This window comes from Mus caroli, unplaced genomic scaffold, assembly GCF_978045245.1.
Source record: "Mus caroli unplaced genomic scaffold, Mus_caroli_1 scaffold_11, whole genome shotgun sequence".
Taxonomy (NCBI): Eukaryota; Metazoa; Chordata; class Mammalia; order Rodentia; family Muridae; genus Mus; species Mus caroli.
In genome coordinates, this window is record NW_028227266.1 from 108982738 (window position 1) to 109002329 (window position 19592).

At 47.0% G+C, this 19592-nt stretch overlaps 1 protein-coding gene and 1 pseudogene across 2 annotated transcripts; one reads left to right on the top strand and one right to left on the bottom strand.

Moving 5' to 3' along the window:
* The first annotated feature begins 5791 nt into the window (after nucleotides 1-5791).
* Elp6 (elongator acetyltransferase complex subunit 6) lies at nucleotides 5792-18498 on the top strand. Of its 2 annotated transcripts, none has more exons than XM_021172771.3 (7): nucleotides 5792-5931; nucleotides 10074-10152; nucleotides 12783-12853; nucleotides 13835-13953; nucleotides 14409-14610; nucleotides 16904-17050; nucleotides 18150-18498. In XM_021172771.3, the coding sequence occupies exons 1-7, from the start codon at nucleotides 5878-5880 to the stop codon at nucleotides 18276-18278; spliced, it is 801 nt and encodes a 266-aa protein (XP_021028430.1). In that variant the 5' UTR covers nucleotides 5792-5877; the 3' UTR covers nucleotides 18279-18498. The 2 variants fall into 2 exon arrangements, with proteins under 2 accessions (XP_021028430.1, XP_029337053.1); XM_029481193.2 differs by lacking the exon at nucleotides 5792-5931 and adding an exon at nucleotides 6045-6251.
* On the bottom strand, nucleotides 8037-9000 carry LOC110301390 (uncharacterized; annotated as a pseudogene).
* Nucleotides 18499-19592: the final 1094 nt, after the last annotated feature.

Below are 19592 nucleotides of genomic sequence, written 5' to 3' on the forward strand. Positions count from 1 at the left end.
TTATTCTACTTACTGACACTATAGTCATTTACTCAGAAAATTCAATGGAGCCTTTTAAAAGCTACAAGAATTAACGGGTTTAGCAAGGATGAGGGGTAAATCAAAACACACAAATGAAAACACGTATAACTAGGGGTGTACTTGCCCAGCATATGGGAGACTTCCTAGCAGCTCACATACAAAAAAAGCAAAACACTGGAGCTAGAGAGATGGCTCCCTGGATAGAGATATTTACTATGAAAGTCTGGTGCCCTGAGTTTAATCCTCAAGCCCATGTAAAGGTAGGAGAGAGCTGATATCGTCAAGTTGTCCTGTGACCTCCACATGTACTTGGTGGCACACACCCAGACGACCACCATCATCATCAACATCATCATCACTATCAAAATTGTGCCAGACCTAGAATCAAATTCATTTAACCACCGCACTAGAGGTGAAGAAGCAGGCAAATACAAGGCTGGCCTGGCTTACATAACAAGTTCTGGCCTAACCAGAACTACATAGTGAGACTGTTTCAAAAACAAAAATTGAGCAGGGCAGGGTGGCTCACGCCTTTAATCCCAGCACTTGGAAGGCAGAAGCAGGCGGATTTCTGAGTTTAAGGCCAGCCTGGTCTACAGAGTGAGTTCCAGGACGGCCAGGGCTGTACAGGAAACCCTGTTTGGAAAAACCAAAACCAAACCAAACCAAAACGAAACAAAAAAACAAAACAAAAAAAATCAAGGCAATTGTATTTTGCATATTATTGATAATGTAAAAGAAATTGAATAAGCCAGGCATGGTGGCGCACGCCTTTATCCTAGCACTTGGGAGGCAGAGACAGGCAGATTTCTGAGTTTGAGGCCAGCTTGGTCTACAGAGTAAGTTCCAGGAAAGCCAAGGATGTACAAAGAAACCCTGTCTCAAAAAACAAAACAAAAACAAAAACAAAAAAAGGAAAGAAAGAAAAGAAAAAAGAAATTGAAAAGAAAAAGTACTATTTATGGTAGGGCATGGTAATCCCAGCTCTCAGGAGGCAAAGGAAGGTGGCTCTCTATGAGTTCCTGGTCTATAATAGTAAGTTCCAAGCCATCCAGGGCTACACAGTAAGACCTTTTCCCAAAACAAAAACAAACAAACATCTATGATAGTTTAGAAACATAAAATAAGCTTGACAAAAAATAAAATAAACTTGACAAATCTGTGAAAGTCATGAAGTCTGGAACTACAAAATATTTAAGATGACCTCAATGAATAGAAGAGAGAGACAGAGACAGAGAGACACACACACAGTGAGAGAGAGACATAGACAGAGAGAGAGACAGAGAGACAGAGAGAGAGAACTATAGTCCTAGTACAGGGTGCACTCAGGTCGGATGGCTGCAAGTTCAAGGCCAGTCTAAGCTACCTAATGAGTACCAGATCAGCTAAGTCTACACAGCCAGGCCCTACCTTTAAAAGCCAAGAAGTAAGTAAAAGGAGAAAACACTAGCAAGGCTGCAGGGATGGTTTATTAGTTAGAAGAGATTACTGGGGTTACAGAGGACTAGGGTTTAGCTCCCAGCACCCACAATGTACAGCTACAACTGCCTGTAACTCCAGCTCCCAGGGCTCTGAGTCTTGTCTCTGTGGGCACTGGCACTCATGTGTATATACCCACACCCATAAACAAAATAAAACCTTTAAAAACAAGAGACAAAGAACAAAACAAACAAAGACCTGGTCGATTAGTTTGATAGTTTGTGATATTATTTATGTTCTGAAAAAGTGTAATAAAAACAAACAAACAAAACTAGGCCTTTAGGCCCAGGCTTGAGAATGGGACCTTTGTGACTCAATGCTCTAAGGCATGCTAATCATAAAACAAATAGTGACATTCCTCCACCCACCTGCTTCCTGGGTTCAGGGAGTGTTCAAAGAAAGTCAATCTGACCGCTCCTGGAACCCGCTATACAAATGTGCTATTGTTAGGGGCTCACAGAAACTGTCTTGAGAAATAACCCACACAATTACCAGGTATTCCTTGTGATTCTTGTGACTTTACACTTCCTCGTGACTCTTAACTGGTATTTTTGGTATTTTCCAACAACGCCCTTCCAACCCCCTTGAGTTGTGGTTTCTTCCTTTAAATACCCCCTTACCCAGATACTCGGGGCCCACAGTCCTCTACCCCTGCAGGGTGTACGACTGTGGGCCCCAGAGCGCGCCTGGAATAAAAGTCCTCTTGCAGTTTGCATCAAGACCGTTTCTTGTGAGTGATTTGGGTTGTCGCCTCTCCTGAGTCAGAAAGTGGGGGAGTCCTCACATTGTGGGTCTTTCATTTCAACAGAACAGATGCCTCGCTGTGAGCATCAGGCCAACTCCTGAAGTCAGTTCTCTCTCTCTCTCTCTCTCTCTCTCTCTCTCTCTCTCTCTCTCTCCTTCTCTCTTTCTCTCTCTCGATTATTAGGGGCTGAAGAGGTGGCTCAGTTACCACATGATGGCTCACAACCATGTAACTCCATACCCAGGGAATCCGATAGATGCCTTCTTCCAGACTCTGAAGGCACTAGGCATTCATGTGGGCAAAACATCCACACACATGAAATAAAATAAATCTTTTAATCTTAAATGTCATTTATTGTTGTACGTGAAAATGTGAACGTGGGTGCCCATGTGCCACGGCATCCTTGTGGAGATCAGAGGACAACTTTCAGAAATCAGATTCTCTCTCCTTTGTGGGTCTGGGGCACACACTCAGGGCATCAGACTTGCAAGCCCTTTCACCTGAGGAACCACCTCAGCCCCAGAGATTGCTTTTCTTTCTCACTACCAGCAAGCCCAGACAGCCCTTTTGTTTTGTTTCTTTGAGACAAGGTCTTGCCAAGTATCCTTGACTGTCTTGGAACTCACTATGTAGACCAAACTGACCTCAAACTCACAGAGATCCTCCTGCTTCTGTCTCCTGAATGCTGTGTGCTCCACTAGGCCCTGCTCAAGAGCCCATTTTTGGCTGTAAGATCTAACTCATCTTGACTCAGAGAGGTCAGCCTTGGCTTCCATCACACATGCAGAGCTTCAGAGCTGCCATCTTGTTCCTGTTTGTTTGTTTGTTTGTTTTTTGTTTTGTTTTTGTTTTTTGAGACAGGGTTTCTCTGTGTAGCCCTGGCTGTCCTGGATCTCACTCTGTAGACCAGGCTGGCCTAGAACTCAGAAATCTGCCTGCCTCTGCCTCCCAAGCACTGGGATTAAAGGTGTGTGCCACCACGGGCTGGCTTGTTCCTTATCTTAATCTTGTAGTTTTTGCAAAAATATCTAGGCCAATTACTGACCCTTTCACACACAGCTGTGTTTAGTTTTGAGTTTACCAAAAACATTGCTCCATTTACATTTTACCTTATTATATATAAAGAAAAGGCAAACAAATCTCCGAAAAACAAACAAACAAAACAACAACAAAAAACCGGGAAATTTACTTAAACTTCACACACTTTCCCCAAATCCTCTTAACTCTCTTTTGGCAACAGCTAGCTCAGGAATACAGGAATACAGGAAGCTTTACATTGGTTAATGATTTTTTTTCCTGGGGATCGGAGGGACTCCTTAGGTTAGAACAAAACCACATGATTTAAGCAGGACCCTCAGGGAAGACCTCCGAGATAAAATGAGAACTGAACCAAACACGTGGAGTGGCTTCACATCAGCTGGATATCTGGGGGGAGAATCCTTCCAGAAAGCAGAGCTTCTCTGCATCCCCCGAGGATGGGCACGCAGGTGTATCCCCACCATACCATTTTTTTTAAAGTATTAGTGCCAGGCATAGATATACATGCCTTTAATTCCAGCACCCAGAAATCACAGGCAGGTCTGTGAGTTTGAGGCCAGCCTGGTCTACCTAGCAAGTTTCAGAATAGCCAGGACTACATAGACTCTGTCTCAAGGAAAAAAAAATGTATGGGTGTTTTGCTTACATGTACATGACCAGTGCCTAAAATGGCCAGAAGACACTCAAACACCTGGAATGGGGATGGCAGACAGCTGTGAGCTGCCATGTGGGTATTGGGAATTGAACCTGGGTCCTTTGGAAGAGTAAGCAGTGCTCTTAATTGCTGAGCCATCTCTCCTGCCCCAATCACAATTTCTTAGTGAAGGCACCTCTGACAACTACCTTTATTTCAAATCTCTAGCCAGTCTTGCTTTTCTCTACAGTACCTACAGAGATCAGGTGCAGTTGTATTTCCTTTTATTCCTTTCTAATTCTGCCTTTTGAGTTTATAATTATACCATCCCCTTTCCTGTTTCTCCCTCCAAACCCTTCCATATCCCTCTCCTGGCTCTTTTTGACATTCATGGCTGATGTTTTTTCATTGTTTTTACATAACTGTATGTCTCTGTATATAACCTCAATATACAGAGGTTATATTGTATAACCTGTATATTCTATTATTTCTATTAACTCTGTATATTCTATTATTTCATTTATTTGTTTATTTGTTGTGTTTTTGGGGTTTTTTTTTTTTGTTGTTGTTGTTGTTTTTGAGACAGGGTTTCTGTGTAGATCTGGCTGTCCTAGAATTTGGTCTGTAGATCAGGCTGGCCTCAAATTCAGAGATCTGACTGCTGAAATTAAAGGTAAGTGCCACCACCACTAGCTTATATTTCTTTCTTCCTCCTCCTCCTCCTTTTTTTTTTTTTTTTTTTTTTGTTTGTTTGCTTGCTTGTTTTTTCGAGATGGGGTTTCTGTGTTCGCCTGGCTAGCCTGGATTCACTTTGTAGACCAGGATGGCCACATACTGCCAGAGATCTGCTCGCCTCTGCCTCCTGAACACTAGGATTAAAGGTGTGCCCCATAACACCCAGTTCCATTATTTTTATTTTTTAGAGGTAGTTCCACAAAGCCGACTTGCTGGCAATCCTCCTGCCTAAGCCTCTTGACAGCTGAGATCACAGATGTTGGCAGCATGCTTTTTAATGTTGTTTTTTGATGCTAGGAAAGAACTCTTCAACTGACCTGTATCCCTCTGGCTTTCCTTTTTTGTTTTTTTTATTTTTTAGCAGAAGGCCAAGGTGCGCCTTGCTCATTTAAAATAAAACTATACATACGTTTTGATGGTATGTATGGGTGCACCACTTTTATGCTTGGTGCCCTTGGAGGCCAGAAGAGGCTATCAGATTCCCCAGGACTGTAGTTACAGAGGGTTATAAGTTGCCAAGTGGATAATGAGAATCAAATTAGGATCCTCTAAAATTTTCTGAGTTCCCTTAAATTTTTTGTGTATGTTGTGTGTGCATGTGCTGCAGAGCCCAGAAGAGGGCGTCGGGTCCCCTGGAGCTGGAGTTACAAGTAGAGCAACCCAATGCAGGTTGGTCTTCGGAGGGAGGAAGAAGAGCGCTTATTTCCTGAGCCATCTCTTTGGCCTCCTGGCTTCTGCTTTATACAAAAAGCTCTTCAGGATGTAATTCTGTGCTAGTAAGTTTTGTTCTTTCTTTTTGCGAAGATCCTGCCAACATTTCTCTATAATATGTTCCATGTATCTAGCCCAAGTTTGTAAGCAATTCACTAGGAAGACGTGGAGCGACTAAGACCCGGAGGTGCGGTGGGAGGGGGAGCAACGGAAAGAGAAAGCTCGCCTGCTCGTGCTAAAGCGTGAGGGAGCACCAGCACTGGGTGGACCCGCATCTACTGAGAGCAGCACAATGGTTCATTGCCCGAATGAGATCGCTCTATGGCTCAGCTTTACGAGCATACGTGCTCACGCGCTTGCGCAGCAGCATCACAACCTCAAGCCTGATTGGCTGACGCGGGTCCGGCAGCGAGATCACGCATGCGCACTTTCTCGCGCGCGAGCATGGTCTTGTGGGTGCTGTTCTTGGACCTTCGTTCTTTCTGTAGAACCATAATTTTTATCCCAGTTCACAATGTTTCCGGAACTCAACAACCTTCTCAGCACCACCCCAGACAAAACCGAGCAGGTAAGATGTCGCGCGGACCGGAAGAGGGCAGGTCCCGGGAGCGTGCAGGATTGCATCCGGGACGCTGCGCGGTGGAGTAGGCGCGTCTGCCGTAAACCGAGGGCATCTGGGAGTTGTAGTCTGGAGAGGGCTCGCCGAGGCTGCAGTCGCATTCCTGGGCCTTTGGAAGATGGGTTTCTGGACTATCTTGCGTGTTCGTTTCCAGCCCCAGGACCTTGTACTCTGTGCCACACTGGCGCCCAAAGATGGTTGCAGAGCAGGCCCTAGAGGAGATCCTTTTACCTGCCCTGAGTCTCCTTCCACCCTGGAACATTTTACAGGTTGCACGGAACACTGCTTGCACTCTTCCTAGTTCTGATGATATCCGGTTGCAAAAAGGCCTCAGCATATTCCGTCCCCTCTGTTTTTCCTAGCCTCCTCACTCTCCATGGAACCTCGAAATGTCTTTCACATTTTCACTTAGGGGTTACCTCTCCCAGGAGTATATCTGTTTTATTCTGTAATTTGCAGCAAACACACCACATATGGAAAGCTTTAAATAGATCCTTGAGGAGTTTGGTTGTTTGGTTGGGTTTTTGTTTTTGTTTTTTTTTTTTTTGAGACAGGGTTTATCAGTGTAGCTCTGGCTGTCCTGGAACTCACTCTGTAGACCAGGCTAGGCCTTGAACTCAGAAATCTGCCTGCCTCTGCCTCCCAAGTGCTGGGATCAAAGGTGTGCCGCCACCACTGCCCTGCGATCCTTCTGGGTTTTAATTGCCTAACAGTTCTTGACTGTTCAGACCTCCAGTTCTGACTACTTTCCTAGTTGCTAGGGCATTTCCCAGGTCCAGAGTGACAGCAGGAAGTGACCACTTTGGGTGGGAAAGGTGTTTCAAGGCCAGGCAGTGTGATTTGGCATTTTATATGGGGGGAGGGAGGGGAGGGACAGAACTGAAACCCAGAGACATTAGACAGGTTTGCCCTAGGTTGGTACAGCATTGAGGTGGTGTGTGACAGCCCTTGATCCCAATGTTGTCTGTTACTTACAGAACTACAGCAGGTAGGTAGACAATGCAGAGACCATCTTCATAGGGCTTTCCAGCGATTGCTGTGATAAGAGTCCAGTCGGAACCACAGTCACTGGGAGATCTTTGTTATCAGAGGCCTTGTCAAGAATTGGGCCAGGGGATAGAACAGTGGATATAGGGCTTGGCACCAAGTATAGAAGTGGAATTTGGGTTTCAAGAACCCACGTCAAAGCCAGGTAGGCAAGAGGACACCTGTCATCCCAGTGCTAAAGAGGCAGAGGTGGGATCCCTGGGGCAAGCTGGCTGGCTGCATTAGTTCAGATTGCCTAGTCATTAAGAGTCCCTACCTTGATAAATTGGAAGAATGGAAAGCGGCTGAAGAAGACACTCAGCACCCACTTCAAGTCTCCCCACACGTGTGCCTGCACACACATGTCCATGCACATGCAGACACAGATACCACAAAACCAAAACCGTTTTTTTCCCTCCTCTTTTCACTGTTACAGATACAGACACCAGGGAGCATCTTAGGGCCAAAGACACTACTTAAAACATCTTACAATGTGTGTGTGGTAGAAGGGGCAACAACAGGCAGATCTCTGTGAGTTCTAGGCCAGCCTAGAACAGCCTATAGGGTGAGTTCCTGCCTCAAAACAGACAGAACAAAATAACTCTGTTTCAAGATGGTCTGACTTGAGCATATCAGGCTGGTATCTTTTGTTCCTTTGTTTTTGCTTTTGTTTCTTATGTCTATGTAGCCATGCTGGCTTGAAACTCACTGTGTAGACTAGACTAATCTCGGGCTCACAGAGTCCTGCCACCCTCTGTCTCTCAGGTGCTGGGATGAAAGGAACCACAGTCTGCTCAGTCTGGCCTTTGATTCACAATCCTGTTGCCTCAGCCTTCCAAGTTCTGGATGGGAGACCTTTTCTGAAGGCCCTTTCTACTCCTTGGAAACCAGAGATAAAGGACAAAGGCATGTTTTCTTTTAATCTAATTCTCCTTAAGACTGGTTCCTGAGTTACTAAGCCAAGCAGTGGCAACAAAGGTGTCTGTCTCTCTCTCCCTCTCTCTCTCTCTCTCTCTCTCTCTCTCTCTTTCTCTCTCTCTCTGCCATTAACATCAGTTTAGTACCTTGAGGAGGCAATTATAGTCTGGTCGGCGCAGAGCCAGCCCTTACAGGTCACTGAGTTCCAGAAGGGTCTGGTGAAATCTCTACATCCTTTTCTGGGGTGCTAGCCAAAGTCTCTTCCAGGTTACCAATGGTTTTCTCCAACGTTGCTGCAGATGTTTCAGCAAACAGCTGGGGCCTCAGCCTCCTTCAACTCCTCCTCCAAAGCTTTGATCTCTTCTTGGTGCTCGCCCTCCTTGGTGGAATACTCCTCTGGGGCTATCAGCCTCAGAGGGCCTGCTCCATGATTCGAAACTCCTCCTCCAGCGGCCTGGCTTGCCTCCCAGCCACCTCAGCTCTCCTCTGAGTGACCCAGCTCTCCTTCCAGGGTCACCAGCTTCCTGACCACCTCATGTGTGCAGCCGGGGACCTCCGTGTTGGACTTTGGCCCCCTTCAGCTGAACCTCCAGCCTCTCCTATCTTTTCTTCATCTTTCGTAGCCCGGCTTTCAATGTCCTTCCTCTCTTGCTCTCATCACATGCTTTCCGGTCTCTTCAGGCTTTCGCAGGGCTGTAGCCGGGCACTGACTGACTGTAGCTGCGCCTGACTCCTCCTCTAGAAGCTGAGCAGTGCTTAAAGGAGGCCACATCTGCTTCGTTCTCAGTGGCCTTCTTCTCAGCCCGCTCCAGTTTCTCCTGGGCGTTCTTCACATACATTTCCCACCTCACCTTCTATCTCTTTTTGCTTTTTCCAGAGGGCAACATCTGTTGCTCTCATCCAGCTGCCTGGATCGGTCCTTGGCTTGCCTGTGGGCCTCCGCCTGCTCAGCGAGGTGATGGTATTATCCTTGTCCAGTTTCAGCATCTGCATCTTCTTTTGGATGGCACCCCTGTTGGGCAGGCAGGCCGTGAAGTCTGTGTAAATTGGACTGGTTTTGAGCACGGAACACATGAGCCACCGAACACATGGGCTCTTCCCTACTTTTGACTTAAGAGGCTGAGCTGTGCGTGCCCATTGTGTCTAACATGGCTCACAACTTTACTCTCTCATGACTCTAATTAGTGGTTTTCTTTTAATTTTTTAACAACTTGGTTTTTTAATTTTTAATTATGTATACCCATGTTTGTCTGAATATGAATGCAGGTGTCTGCAGAGGTTAGAGATGTTGTTGCATCTTTCTGGAGCTATAGAGTTATAAGCAGTGTGAGCTGCCTAGAGCAAATGCAGTCCCCTGTAGGAGTAGATTATACGCTTAGCTTGTAAGTCATCTCTCCAGCCTTGATTTTCTTCAGTTTTTAATTGTCATGTGTATGCATGTGTTCCCACATTTGTGTGTGTGTGAATGTAGTTGCACACATGCCCAGGTGTGTGTGTGGTAGTCATTTCTCTTGTTTTGAGACTGTTGTTCACTGCGTACACTAGCTGGCCATAGAACTTGTAAAGATTCCATCTTTGCCTCCTGTCTCTCTGCGTAAGTTCTTAGCTTACACTTATTCACTGCTGGGTCTGACTTTACTTAAGTTCTGGGGATTCAAACTCGGGCCCTCATTATTGCACAGCGAGTGGTTTATCCACCAAGCCATCTCCTCTGCTCTGATGTTTATTCATTTTTGGGTTAACTTAGTATGTATGCCATTATTTTGTCTTTTTTTTTTTTTTCCCAGAGCTGAGGACTGAACCCAGGGCCTTGCGCTTGCTAGGCAAGCGCTCTACCACTGAGCTAAATCCCCCAACCCCTTAAAAATCTTTTTTTGTTGTTGTTGGTTTATTTTGTTTTTTGTTTTTTGAGACAGGATTTCTCTGTACAGCCCTGGCTGTCCTGGAACTCACTTTGTAGACCAGGCTGGCCTTGAACTCAGAAATCCGCCTGCCTCTGCCTCCTGAGTGCTGGGATTAAAGGCATGTGCCACCACGTATGTATGTCATTAACAAACAGCTGTTCAAGTGTCGAAATGTCCATAACTGACTAGCTTTCTCTGTTGGGGCTCAGCTCTAACTTGCCTTGTGCTCTCCTCTACTTTCAGGGGACGCTGACTCTCCTCTGTGACGCTAAGACAGATGGCAGCTTCCTCGTGCACCACTTCCTTTCCTTCTACCTGAAAGGTATGTGACTCCTGGTGCTGTGGAGAAGGACCCCCAGGTCTGCAGAGATGGCTCTGAGGTTTGGAGCACCAGTTACTCTCTCAGAGGACTCAGGTTTAATTCCCAGCACCCACGTGGTGGCTCACAACCATCTGGAACTTCAAAATAAAACAAAAATCAGTAATTATCTAGCCAGGCATTTGGTGGTGCACACCTTTAGTCCCAGCACTTGGGAGGCAGAGGCAGGTGGATCTCTGAGTTTGAGGTCATCCTGGTCTACATTGTGAGTTCCAGGACAGCCAGGGCTACACAAAGAAACTCTGTCTTGGGAAAGCAAAACCAAAAACAAACAAACAAACAAAAAACAACAATAAAAAAAAATGGAAACTCAGAACAGCTAAGAAAGTAGAGAAGAAAAACCCTAAGGAAGCAACGGGGAAAACATCGATTGTCTTGGCTTTGGTGTTTGGGTAATCAATAAGCTATCCTGTTAGGTACCGAGTGATGGGGGCATCATTACACCCTGCCCAAGAATGCCGTGTGCCCATCTGATCTACAGCCTGCCTTCCCTTTTTCTCCACCTCCCCCTCTCCATCCACTGTGGAGGAGCCACCACCTCTCTGAGGTCCTTGTGTGGCTTCCTGACCCAGTTGTTGTTTCTTAGTTGTTATGTGTTTAGTCTCAGTTTCTCCAACCCTTGTGACATTTTGCCATCGCAATAGCTGCTTCCTAGAGAATACTGCGTTTTACATTAGGAAAGAGACTAGGAAGTCTCTCCCTCCATTTTGGGGTGGTGCTATTACTGTGAGACTGAGTCTCCTGTAGCCCATGCTAGCCTTGAGTTTTCTGTGTGGCTGAGGATGACCCTGAATTTCAGGTGTGTGCCACCGTGCCTGGCCCTATTCAGTGCTGGGGATCCAACTCAGTGCTTTATGAGTACTCGGTAAGTACTTGATCAGCTTAGCTGTTTTTCCAGCACAGACTCATCCATCATTAGCTCCTCCCTGAGGATGCCCCGTTCCAGCCGTGATAATGAGGCAGGCCTTTGCCTGGTACACTAATTTACAGCTTCAAAGGATTATATTCTCAAGTAATGTGATTTTCAGCCTAGAAAAACCAAATAATCTATAGATACACTATTAGAATGAATAAGGCTCAGTTAATTAGCTAGATACACTTTTTTTTTTTTTTTTTTTTTTGGTTTTTCGAGGCAGGGTTTCTCTGTGTAGCCCTGGCTGTCCTGGCACTCACTTTGTAGACCAGGCTGGCCTCGAACTCAGAAATCCGCCTGCCTCTGCCTCCCGAGTGCTGGGATTAAAGGCGTGCGCCACCACGCCCGGCTCGCTAGATACACTATTAGAATGAATAAGGCTCAGTTAATTAGCTAGAGTTTCTCAGAGTTTAATTCCTGGTCTTATGAGACTATTTGTCAATTGTATTCCTGTGTATAAGCAGTAAACACACAGCAATGTTGGGAAACAGACACAATTTACAAAAGAACAAAGTTAAGAAACCCACGAGCTGCAGAGGTAGGTGCGTTTGGTAACATGCTTGAGGTCCTGAGTTCAGATCTCACCTGGGTGTGGTGCAGACCTGTAACCACAGCACTAGGCAGAGAGGGAGAGAGTCAGTTAGGTTCCTGGAAGCTCAATGGTTAGCCCAGCTGAATCAGTGAGCTTCAATTCAGTGAGAGACAGGTCTCCATTAATAAGGTGGAGAACGGTTGAACGTGACACCTGATGCTCGTCTCTGGCCTCTACACACATGCACAGACTCACACAAACATGAATGAACACACACACACACACTCACACACTCACACAGAGTACTTAGGGGCCAGCGAGATAGCTCAGTTGGTAAACAGCACTGGCTACACCCGCCTGATGATCTGAGCTCAGTCCCATCACCCACATGGCAGAAGGGAGTCCTCTGTCTTCCATACTCACACCGGGGTACATGTGCACAGCCCTCCTTCCCCCAAGCAAACAAACAAACAAATAAATAAAACAACCGAACACAAGCTGGGGGTATGACTTAGTGCAGGACTGAGTTTAACCCCCAGTTCTAGAAAACAAAAGGGGAAGAGGACATCTTGGCTTGGTACGATGGATCAGGGGGGAAAAGTACTTGTCACACAAGCATGGCGACCCGAGTTCAGCATTTGGAACCTGTGTGCAGGTGGACGGAGAGAAGCAACTCCACAAACTCGTCCTCTGGCTTCTGTGCATACACATTACACGTACACATGATAAGTTTTTGCATCTTAGAGACTTGGGGTTGTAGCTCAGTTTATAGAATGTCTGCTTAATGTACATGAAGCCCAGGGTTGAGTTTCCAGTATCATAGCCAGGGCTACATAGAGAAATCCCATCTCAAAAAACCAAAATAACAAAACAAAGCAAAACAAAAAATAGAGTTCAAAGTTGTCCTGGCTTATACAGGGAGTTGAAGACCAGCACGTGCTACCCGAGACGCTGTCTCAGAGAGAGAGGGTGAGGAGGTGCGTCTTACTGAAGTCAAACACAGTTTATATCAGCGTGCAAGCCCTCGTCTCGGCCTTCCTCATAGCTCCTGTCTCCAGAGGATTGAAATAGTTATGTCTAGTTGTTGGAAGAGGATTTGTTTAAAAAGTCATTTATTTTGTTTTTTAGCTAATTGTAAAGTCTGCTTTGTGGCACTCGTCCAGTCCTTCAGCCATTACAATATTGTGGGACAGAAACTGGTAAGTGTTTCGGCCCTCTGTGGTGACATCCCCTCAAAGGAGCATGTGTCACGCGTGGGCTAGGGCTGGGACTTTCTTCTTCTTCTTCTTTTTTTTTTTTTTTATTTTTTGAGACAGGGTTTCTCTGTGCAGTCCTGTCCTGGAACTCACTCTATAGACCAGGCTGGCCTCAAACTCAGAAATCCACTGGCCTCTGCCTCCCAAGTGCTGGGATTACAGGCATGTGCCACCACTGCCTGGCTCAAGTTGGGCTTTTCTGCTTAGGTTGTGGAGAACCTAACAGGAAGGACTGAGGATAATTTGGGACTCTGAACCCCTTATCCAAAGGATGGGCATGTTTTATTGAAAGCATATAGAACCAGACCTAGTATTTGTAGTTGTAAGTGACTCAAACCCTTCTCCTGATTGTGGCCAGTTAAGATTTTCTTGCCTAGCTGAGTATGTTTTCACATGACTTTAATCCCAGCACTAGGAGGTAGAGGCAGGACACAAGATCTGGGCTGGGACTGCAGAGGTGGCTCCGTGGTTAGCACTCCTGTAGAGGACCTGAGTTAGGTTCCCAGCACCCCCGTCAGGCAGCTTACAGCCTCCTGAGGCAGCTGCACTTGCATGCAGAGACATTTACACATAACTAAAAAGTAAACATAATCTCAGCATTCAGGAAGCAGAGACAGGCCAGCCTGGTCTACAGATCTAGTTCCGGGACAGCTAGGGCTACACAGACACTCTGTCTTGGGAAAAAAAAAAAAAAAAAAAAAAGGTCAGAGTCATGTTCTACTGCATTTTGGGTCAAAGCTTGCTTGGGAGGATACCCAAGTCCTTGTTGCAAATATCAGAAAGCAGAGTGGAAACAGACAGGAACACTTGAGCGGGGTTTGGAGTATGTCTTGTACCCTCTTATTAGCTAGTATGTAGTTTCTCTGAAAGGCTCCCCATTCCCCAGAGGGCACAGCAATTCACTCTGCTCTTTGTCTCGTCTAGGGTGTCAGCTTGACAGCGGCTCGGGACAGAGGGCAGCTTGTGTTCCTGGAGGGCCTCAAGTCCTCTGTGGAAGTCCTCTTCCACTCTCAGGAGGAGCCTCACCCCCTGCAGTTTCTCAGGTCAGAACCATAGTGCTGGGATGGGGCAGGCAAGGGCTGCTGTGTTGTGTGGGAAGGCAGAAGTGGCTTCAGGGATCAGACTCTTTCCCTGTGTCCCTGTGTGTCAGATAGCCCCTGGCTGCCATCATGAAGCTGACGGTGGGTGGTGGTCCCCAGAGCTGTGGGAAGAGAAGAGAAGAGCCGGCAGTAGCTCAGTCGATAGTGTTTGCCTAGTGTGCGTGAAGCCCTGTGTTTGACACCCAGCACTCCATCAAACCAGCTGTCACGCATGGTAGGGAGCACTTGGGATGTGGAAACAGAAAGATCTGAGAATCAAGGTCACCCTGGGCTACATACTGAGTTCAAGGCCAGCCTGGAATTCATGAGACACTGTCTCAAAATAAAATAAGACACCCCCCCCCCATCTGCAGTGTGTGACTGATGAAAGCTTTGGTGGCTTTTCCCTGTGTTTCTAGGGAGGCTGGTGCAGGAAACCTGCAGTCACTGTATACGTTTATTCAGGACTCCTTGAAGCCTGCGGACAGTGAGGAGTCCCCATGGAAGTACCCAGTGCTGTTGGTGGACAACCTCAGTGTGCTGCTGAGCCTGGGCGTGGGGGCAGTCGCTGTGCTGGACTTCATGCAGTACTGCAGAGCCACGGTGTGCTGCGAACTAAAGGTACTGCCGAGACTGCTGTGGTCGCTGAGAACCCAGACTGTGCTCTGCTTTCTCTGTCTGTCTGCTCTGAGTTCCACTTTCCTCTGGTAGACCAGAAGTCCTTTGTTCTGCCCATTCTACTTTACTCTACTTGGCAATGCTGAATAATAAACCTCTCAAAAGTAAAGAGTGACTGGCACTGTGGGACCGTGCCCTAGTCCCTGCTGTGTGCCCTGTGGGTTCCTTAGCGAGTATTGAAGATTAGCTGAAGCCATGACTCATAACTTATATTTTCTTCCCTTATGGGTGAAAGTTCTGAGGATTGAACCTTAAACCTTTCACTGGAACTTATACTGTTTGTTTGTTTGTTTGTTTGTTTGTTTGTTTGTTTTTCAAGACAGGGTATCTCTGTGTAGCCCTGGCTGTCCTGGAACTCACTCTGTAGACCAGGCTGACCTCAAACTCATTGATCCGCCTGCCTCTGTCTCCCCAGTGTTGGGATTATAGGCATGCACCTCTATGGCCTGGCCTAAGATTCTTTTATTTTTAAGTGTGTGTGTGTGTGTGTGTGCCTGTGTGCCTGTGTGCCTGTGTGCCTGTGTATGTGCCTGTGCGTGTGTCTGTGCATGTGTGTGTGTGTGTTTGTGTAGTATGCGTACACACATGTTGCATAGGTGATTTTGGAGGCCAGAAGAGCTCACTGGATCCGTTGGAGCTGGAGTTGCATGCCTTTGTAAGCTGTAGGACATCGATGTTCAGAACTGAGCCTGGGTCCTCTGCAAGAACAGTCATATACTCTGACTGCTGAGCCATCTCTAGTCCTCATATCTGAACTTAAGAATTCTTTTTTTTATAATAGTAGCTTGGTGCCCATGGAGGCTGGAAGAGAGCACTGGATCCTCTGAGACCTGAGCCACAGACATTGCTGGGAATTGAACCTGGGTCCTCTGGAAGAGAAGAACAGTGCTCTTAACTACTGAACCATCCCTCCAGCCACCAATTCCCCCACTGAGCCATCCCTCCAGCCACCAATTCCCCCCACCCACCCCCCCTTAAAGGCAAGGTCTCACTATGTAGCCCTGGCTCTTCTGGAAACTCACTGTGTAGAACCAGGCTGCCTCTGCTTCTTGAGTACTAGGGTAAGAGGTGTGGGCTCCATACCTAGCTCACGTCTGCCTCTGTATGAAGGTGCTTGGGGTCCTGTGGGCTCCACCTCAGGTCACCATGCTTTCACAACCAGCACTTTACTACTGAGCCGTTTCTCTGGCCCCATAATTTTTAGTTTTTAGTTTCTTGCAGTCTGGGGAATTGAACCAGGGACTTGTGTATGCTGAACATGTGCTAAGTTAAGCTGTACCTCTAATCCCAACCTTTTACTTTTCCCCTCCATGGTTCCAAGGATCAAATCTAGGGCCTCTAGGGCCTCAAGCAGACTAGGCAAGTACTCTCCCATTGAACTGTATACCCCAAGATGCCACCTCTTGGTGGGGTAGACCCGCCGTTTCTGTTTGGTTAATTTTGCTCTGCCATCAGGACTCAGGTCAATGTGTCCTCCCTGGCTCTCCTTTGAGATCTCCCTGTCCCATGCCTCTCTCTCTGCTGGACTTGTCACCTTAGATTATCTGTCTGTCTCTAGAACCTAACTCTCTCTTCCATCCTGTATTATCTGGTATACAGTGAGTTCTTAGAAACTGTTGGCTGAATGGTGCATGGCAGAATGGTGCCAGTTAAGTGGAAAAAAAAAATTTTTCCCCCGAGGCAGGGTTTCTCTGTGTAGCCCTGGCTGTCTGTAGACCAGGCTGGGCTCGAACTCAGAGATCCACCTGCCTCTGCCTTCTGAGTGCTAGGATTAAAGATATGTACCATCACTGTCCAGCTAAATGAAAATGTAAAGATACTTAATTTGGTAGTGGGGGCAGGGGGACATGCCACAGACAGCTTTCAGGAGTCCCCTCTGTCCTGCTGTTCTGTGAGGTCTGGGGATTGACTCAGATCATTGGGTCGATGGCAGGTGCTTTCACCTGCTAAGTCATCTTGCTAGCCCCTGGTGGCGTGGTACTGAGGGACAGAGATGGAGCTCCTAGGATGAAGTTGGTTTTAGACGAATTGAGTTAGACTTTTAGGTTGGACTTTCAGGTGAAGATATGCAGTAGCTGATTGGAATTAGGGTCCTGGAGTCCCTTAGAGCTCTGTCTTATGAAGAAGCTCTTGGAGCAGCAGCAGGGGGGATGATCGGGTGTGGAGATGCGGAAGGCCTGGTGTCCTCTGACCCGGGTATCCATTTGATAAGGTTTCCTTCTTGTGTGTGATACAGGGAAACGTGGTAGCCCTTGTGCATGACACTGAGGGTGCTGCAGATGAGGGGAATGACATCCTGCTGAACGGCCTCAGCCATCAAAGCCACCTGATCCTACGGGCTGAGGGCCTGGCCACTGGATTCTGCAAGGACGTGCATGGGCAGGTAGGTGCACAGGCTGAGTTTTGTGTGTGTGAATTCACCAGGTAGCACAGAGACTCCTGGAGCAGGAAACGGTTTTTCTGGTGGTCTCGTCTGTGAATGTTAGGGTCCAAGAGTCACTGTGAAGGCCCCAGACTTAAGTAGTATGCTTGCTTACTTAATGTATAGGAGTACACTGTTGCTGTCTTCAGACACACCAGAAGAGGGCACCAGATCTCATTACAAATAGTTAAAGAGTCACCATGTGGTTGCTGGGAATTGAACTCAGGATCTCTGGAAAATCAGCCAGTGCTCTTAACCACTGAACCATCTCTGTAGTCCTTGTTATTGTTTTTCAAGACAGGGTTTCTCTGTGTAGCCCTGGTTGTCATGGAACTTATTCTGTAGACCAAGTTGGTTTTGAACTCCTTCCTCTGTCTCCTGAGTTCTGGGATTAAAAATATGTGCCACCACCTCCCCGGCTAATATGTTGATTTTCAAAATCAGTCTAGCTAACAAGCACAAAGCTATGTTTAGAAAGGAGACTAAAGGACTGGCGAGATGGCTCCACAGTTACGAGCATCTCTTGCTCTTTCAGGAGACCAGATTTAGTTCCCAGCACGGTATATTGGCTCACCCATCTGTAACTCCAGTTCCAGGGCATCTAACATGCCATCTAGACTCTCTGGGCACCAGGCACTCACATGGTCCACATGCAGATAAACATACATTCATACACATAAAATAAAAATAATATATTTTTTAAACACTAAAGAGTAGTTGTTGATTATATATAGCTTAGTGTTAGAGCAAGTGAATAGCATGTGCAGTGCCCCAGGTTCAAACCCTAGTTCTCAAGAATAAAACTAAACAGAAAGGAAAGGAGGGAAGTGGTAGACTTTTTCAACCTTTATTTTCCTATGAGAAGCAAGCAATATAGCTGCTGAAATGGAGAGGCAAGCCTTGATAATATTTACTGTAGAAGTTTCTCATTACCGTATGGCACGTTTGCCTGAGCTATCATAGAAGCTACATTGGAAGGTGACCAGGAGACCCAGTTGGATTCACAGTGGAGCAGGTACTTGGTGGTCATCTCTTCCTTAGTCCTTCTCTCTCTCTGCAGCTGAGCATCCTCTGGCGGAGGCCGTCAAAGTCCACAGCCCAGCGGGCTCGAAGTCTCACTTACCAATACAAGATACAGGACAAGAATGTGACCTTTTTTGCCAAAGGAATGTCTCCTGCTGTTCTCTGACCTGATTTGGGACAACTGAAGTGACTTTGGACAGTTAAGAAGCACCCTGGCAGCCAGGCGTGGTGGCGCACGCCTTTAATCCCAGCACTCGGGAGGCGGAGGCAGGCCGATTTCTGAGTTCGAGGCCAGCCTGGTCTACAGAGTGAGTTCCAGGACAGCCAAGGCTACACAGAGAAACCCTGTCTCGAAAAACCAAAAAAAAAAAAAAAAAAAAAAAGAAGCACCCTGGCTGAATGGTCCTTCAGACCTTTAGCACACTCTTTAGGCTCGACTGCAGCTCCACTGTGACCGAGGAGGATGGCGCTGTGAGGGTGTGCCCGCTTTGTCTCCAGGGTTCTGCTTAGGAAACACAGTGAGGAACTGCACGTGGCTTATGCTGAGAGAGGCTGCAAGGTGAACCCCAGCAGAGCCGACCTTTGGGGCATCCCACGTGACTCCAACCTCACCTGCCTGTTTTTGGAGGTTGTGCCATTAAGAGCCACTGTAGATAGAAGGAGGCAGTCAGGAGGTTGTCTTGAATGGCAGCCATCCTGGCTGACAGCTAGGACAATGATGGCAGAATAAAGAAGGTTCCCACACAGGCTTCCTGGAGGTTGTCTTTTTTATATTTCACTTCCCTTTTACATGGGTACTTTTCCTTGAAGTCCAGTGAGGAGTTGGGCTTGGAAATGGAGGTGAGGACACTCGGGGCTCAGAGCAGGCTGAGGACAATTGAGCTGGAACTGGACTCCAAAGCCGTACCTGCCAGCCTGCACTCATGGAGACCAGGGGCAGGTGTCCCCGCCCTCACCCTGCCCTCACCCACTGAGGGTGTAAACCTGCCTCTGTCTCTGCAACTTGGCCTGTATGCTGGAGTTGTAGCCATCAAAAGCATGGCACTGGGACCCTGAATAAGGGAGAGGGGAGTATGACTTTGAGAGGAGTAAGAAAGTGTCTTTGCTGCCTGGTTAGAAGGATCATGGTGAGTTACTGTAATGCACCTTTGAAGACAGTAGGGACAAGAGGAGGGAGGTCTTGGAACCAGTCTTTTTGGTGTGTGTCTGTGTCTGTGTGTGTGTCTGTGTGTTTTGGAGGGCAAATTGAGACAAGGTTTCTTCTATGTAGCCCTTGCTGGCCTGGAACTTGCTATGTAGACTAGGCTGGCCTTGAGCTCACAGCGATTCCCCTGCCTCTGTCTGCCTCCAGAATGCTGGGATTAGAGGTTACAGTACCATGTCTGATAAGAGAATGGAATATTTATCCCAGCGTCCTGAGATGATCCTGATCACGCCTCGTTCCATAGTAAAGGTCACCTCAGAGGGAATACAAGGAGGG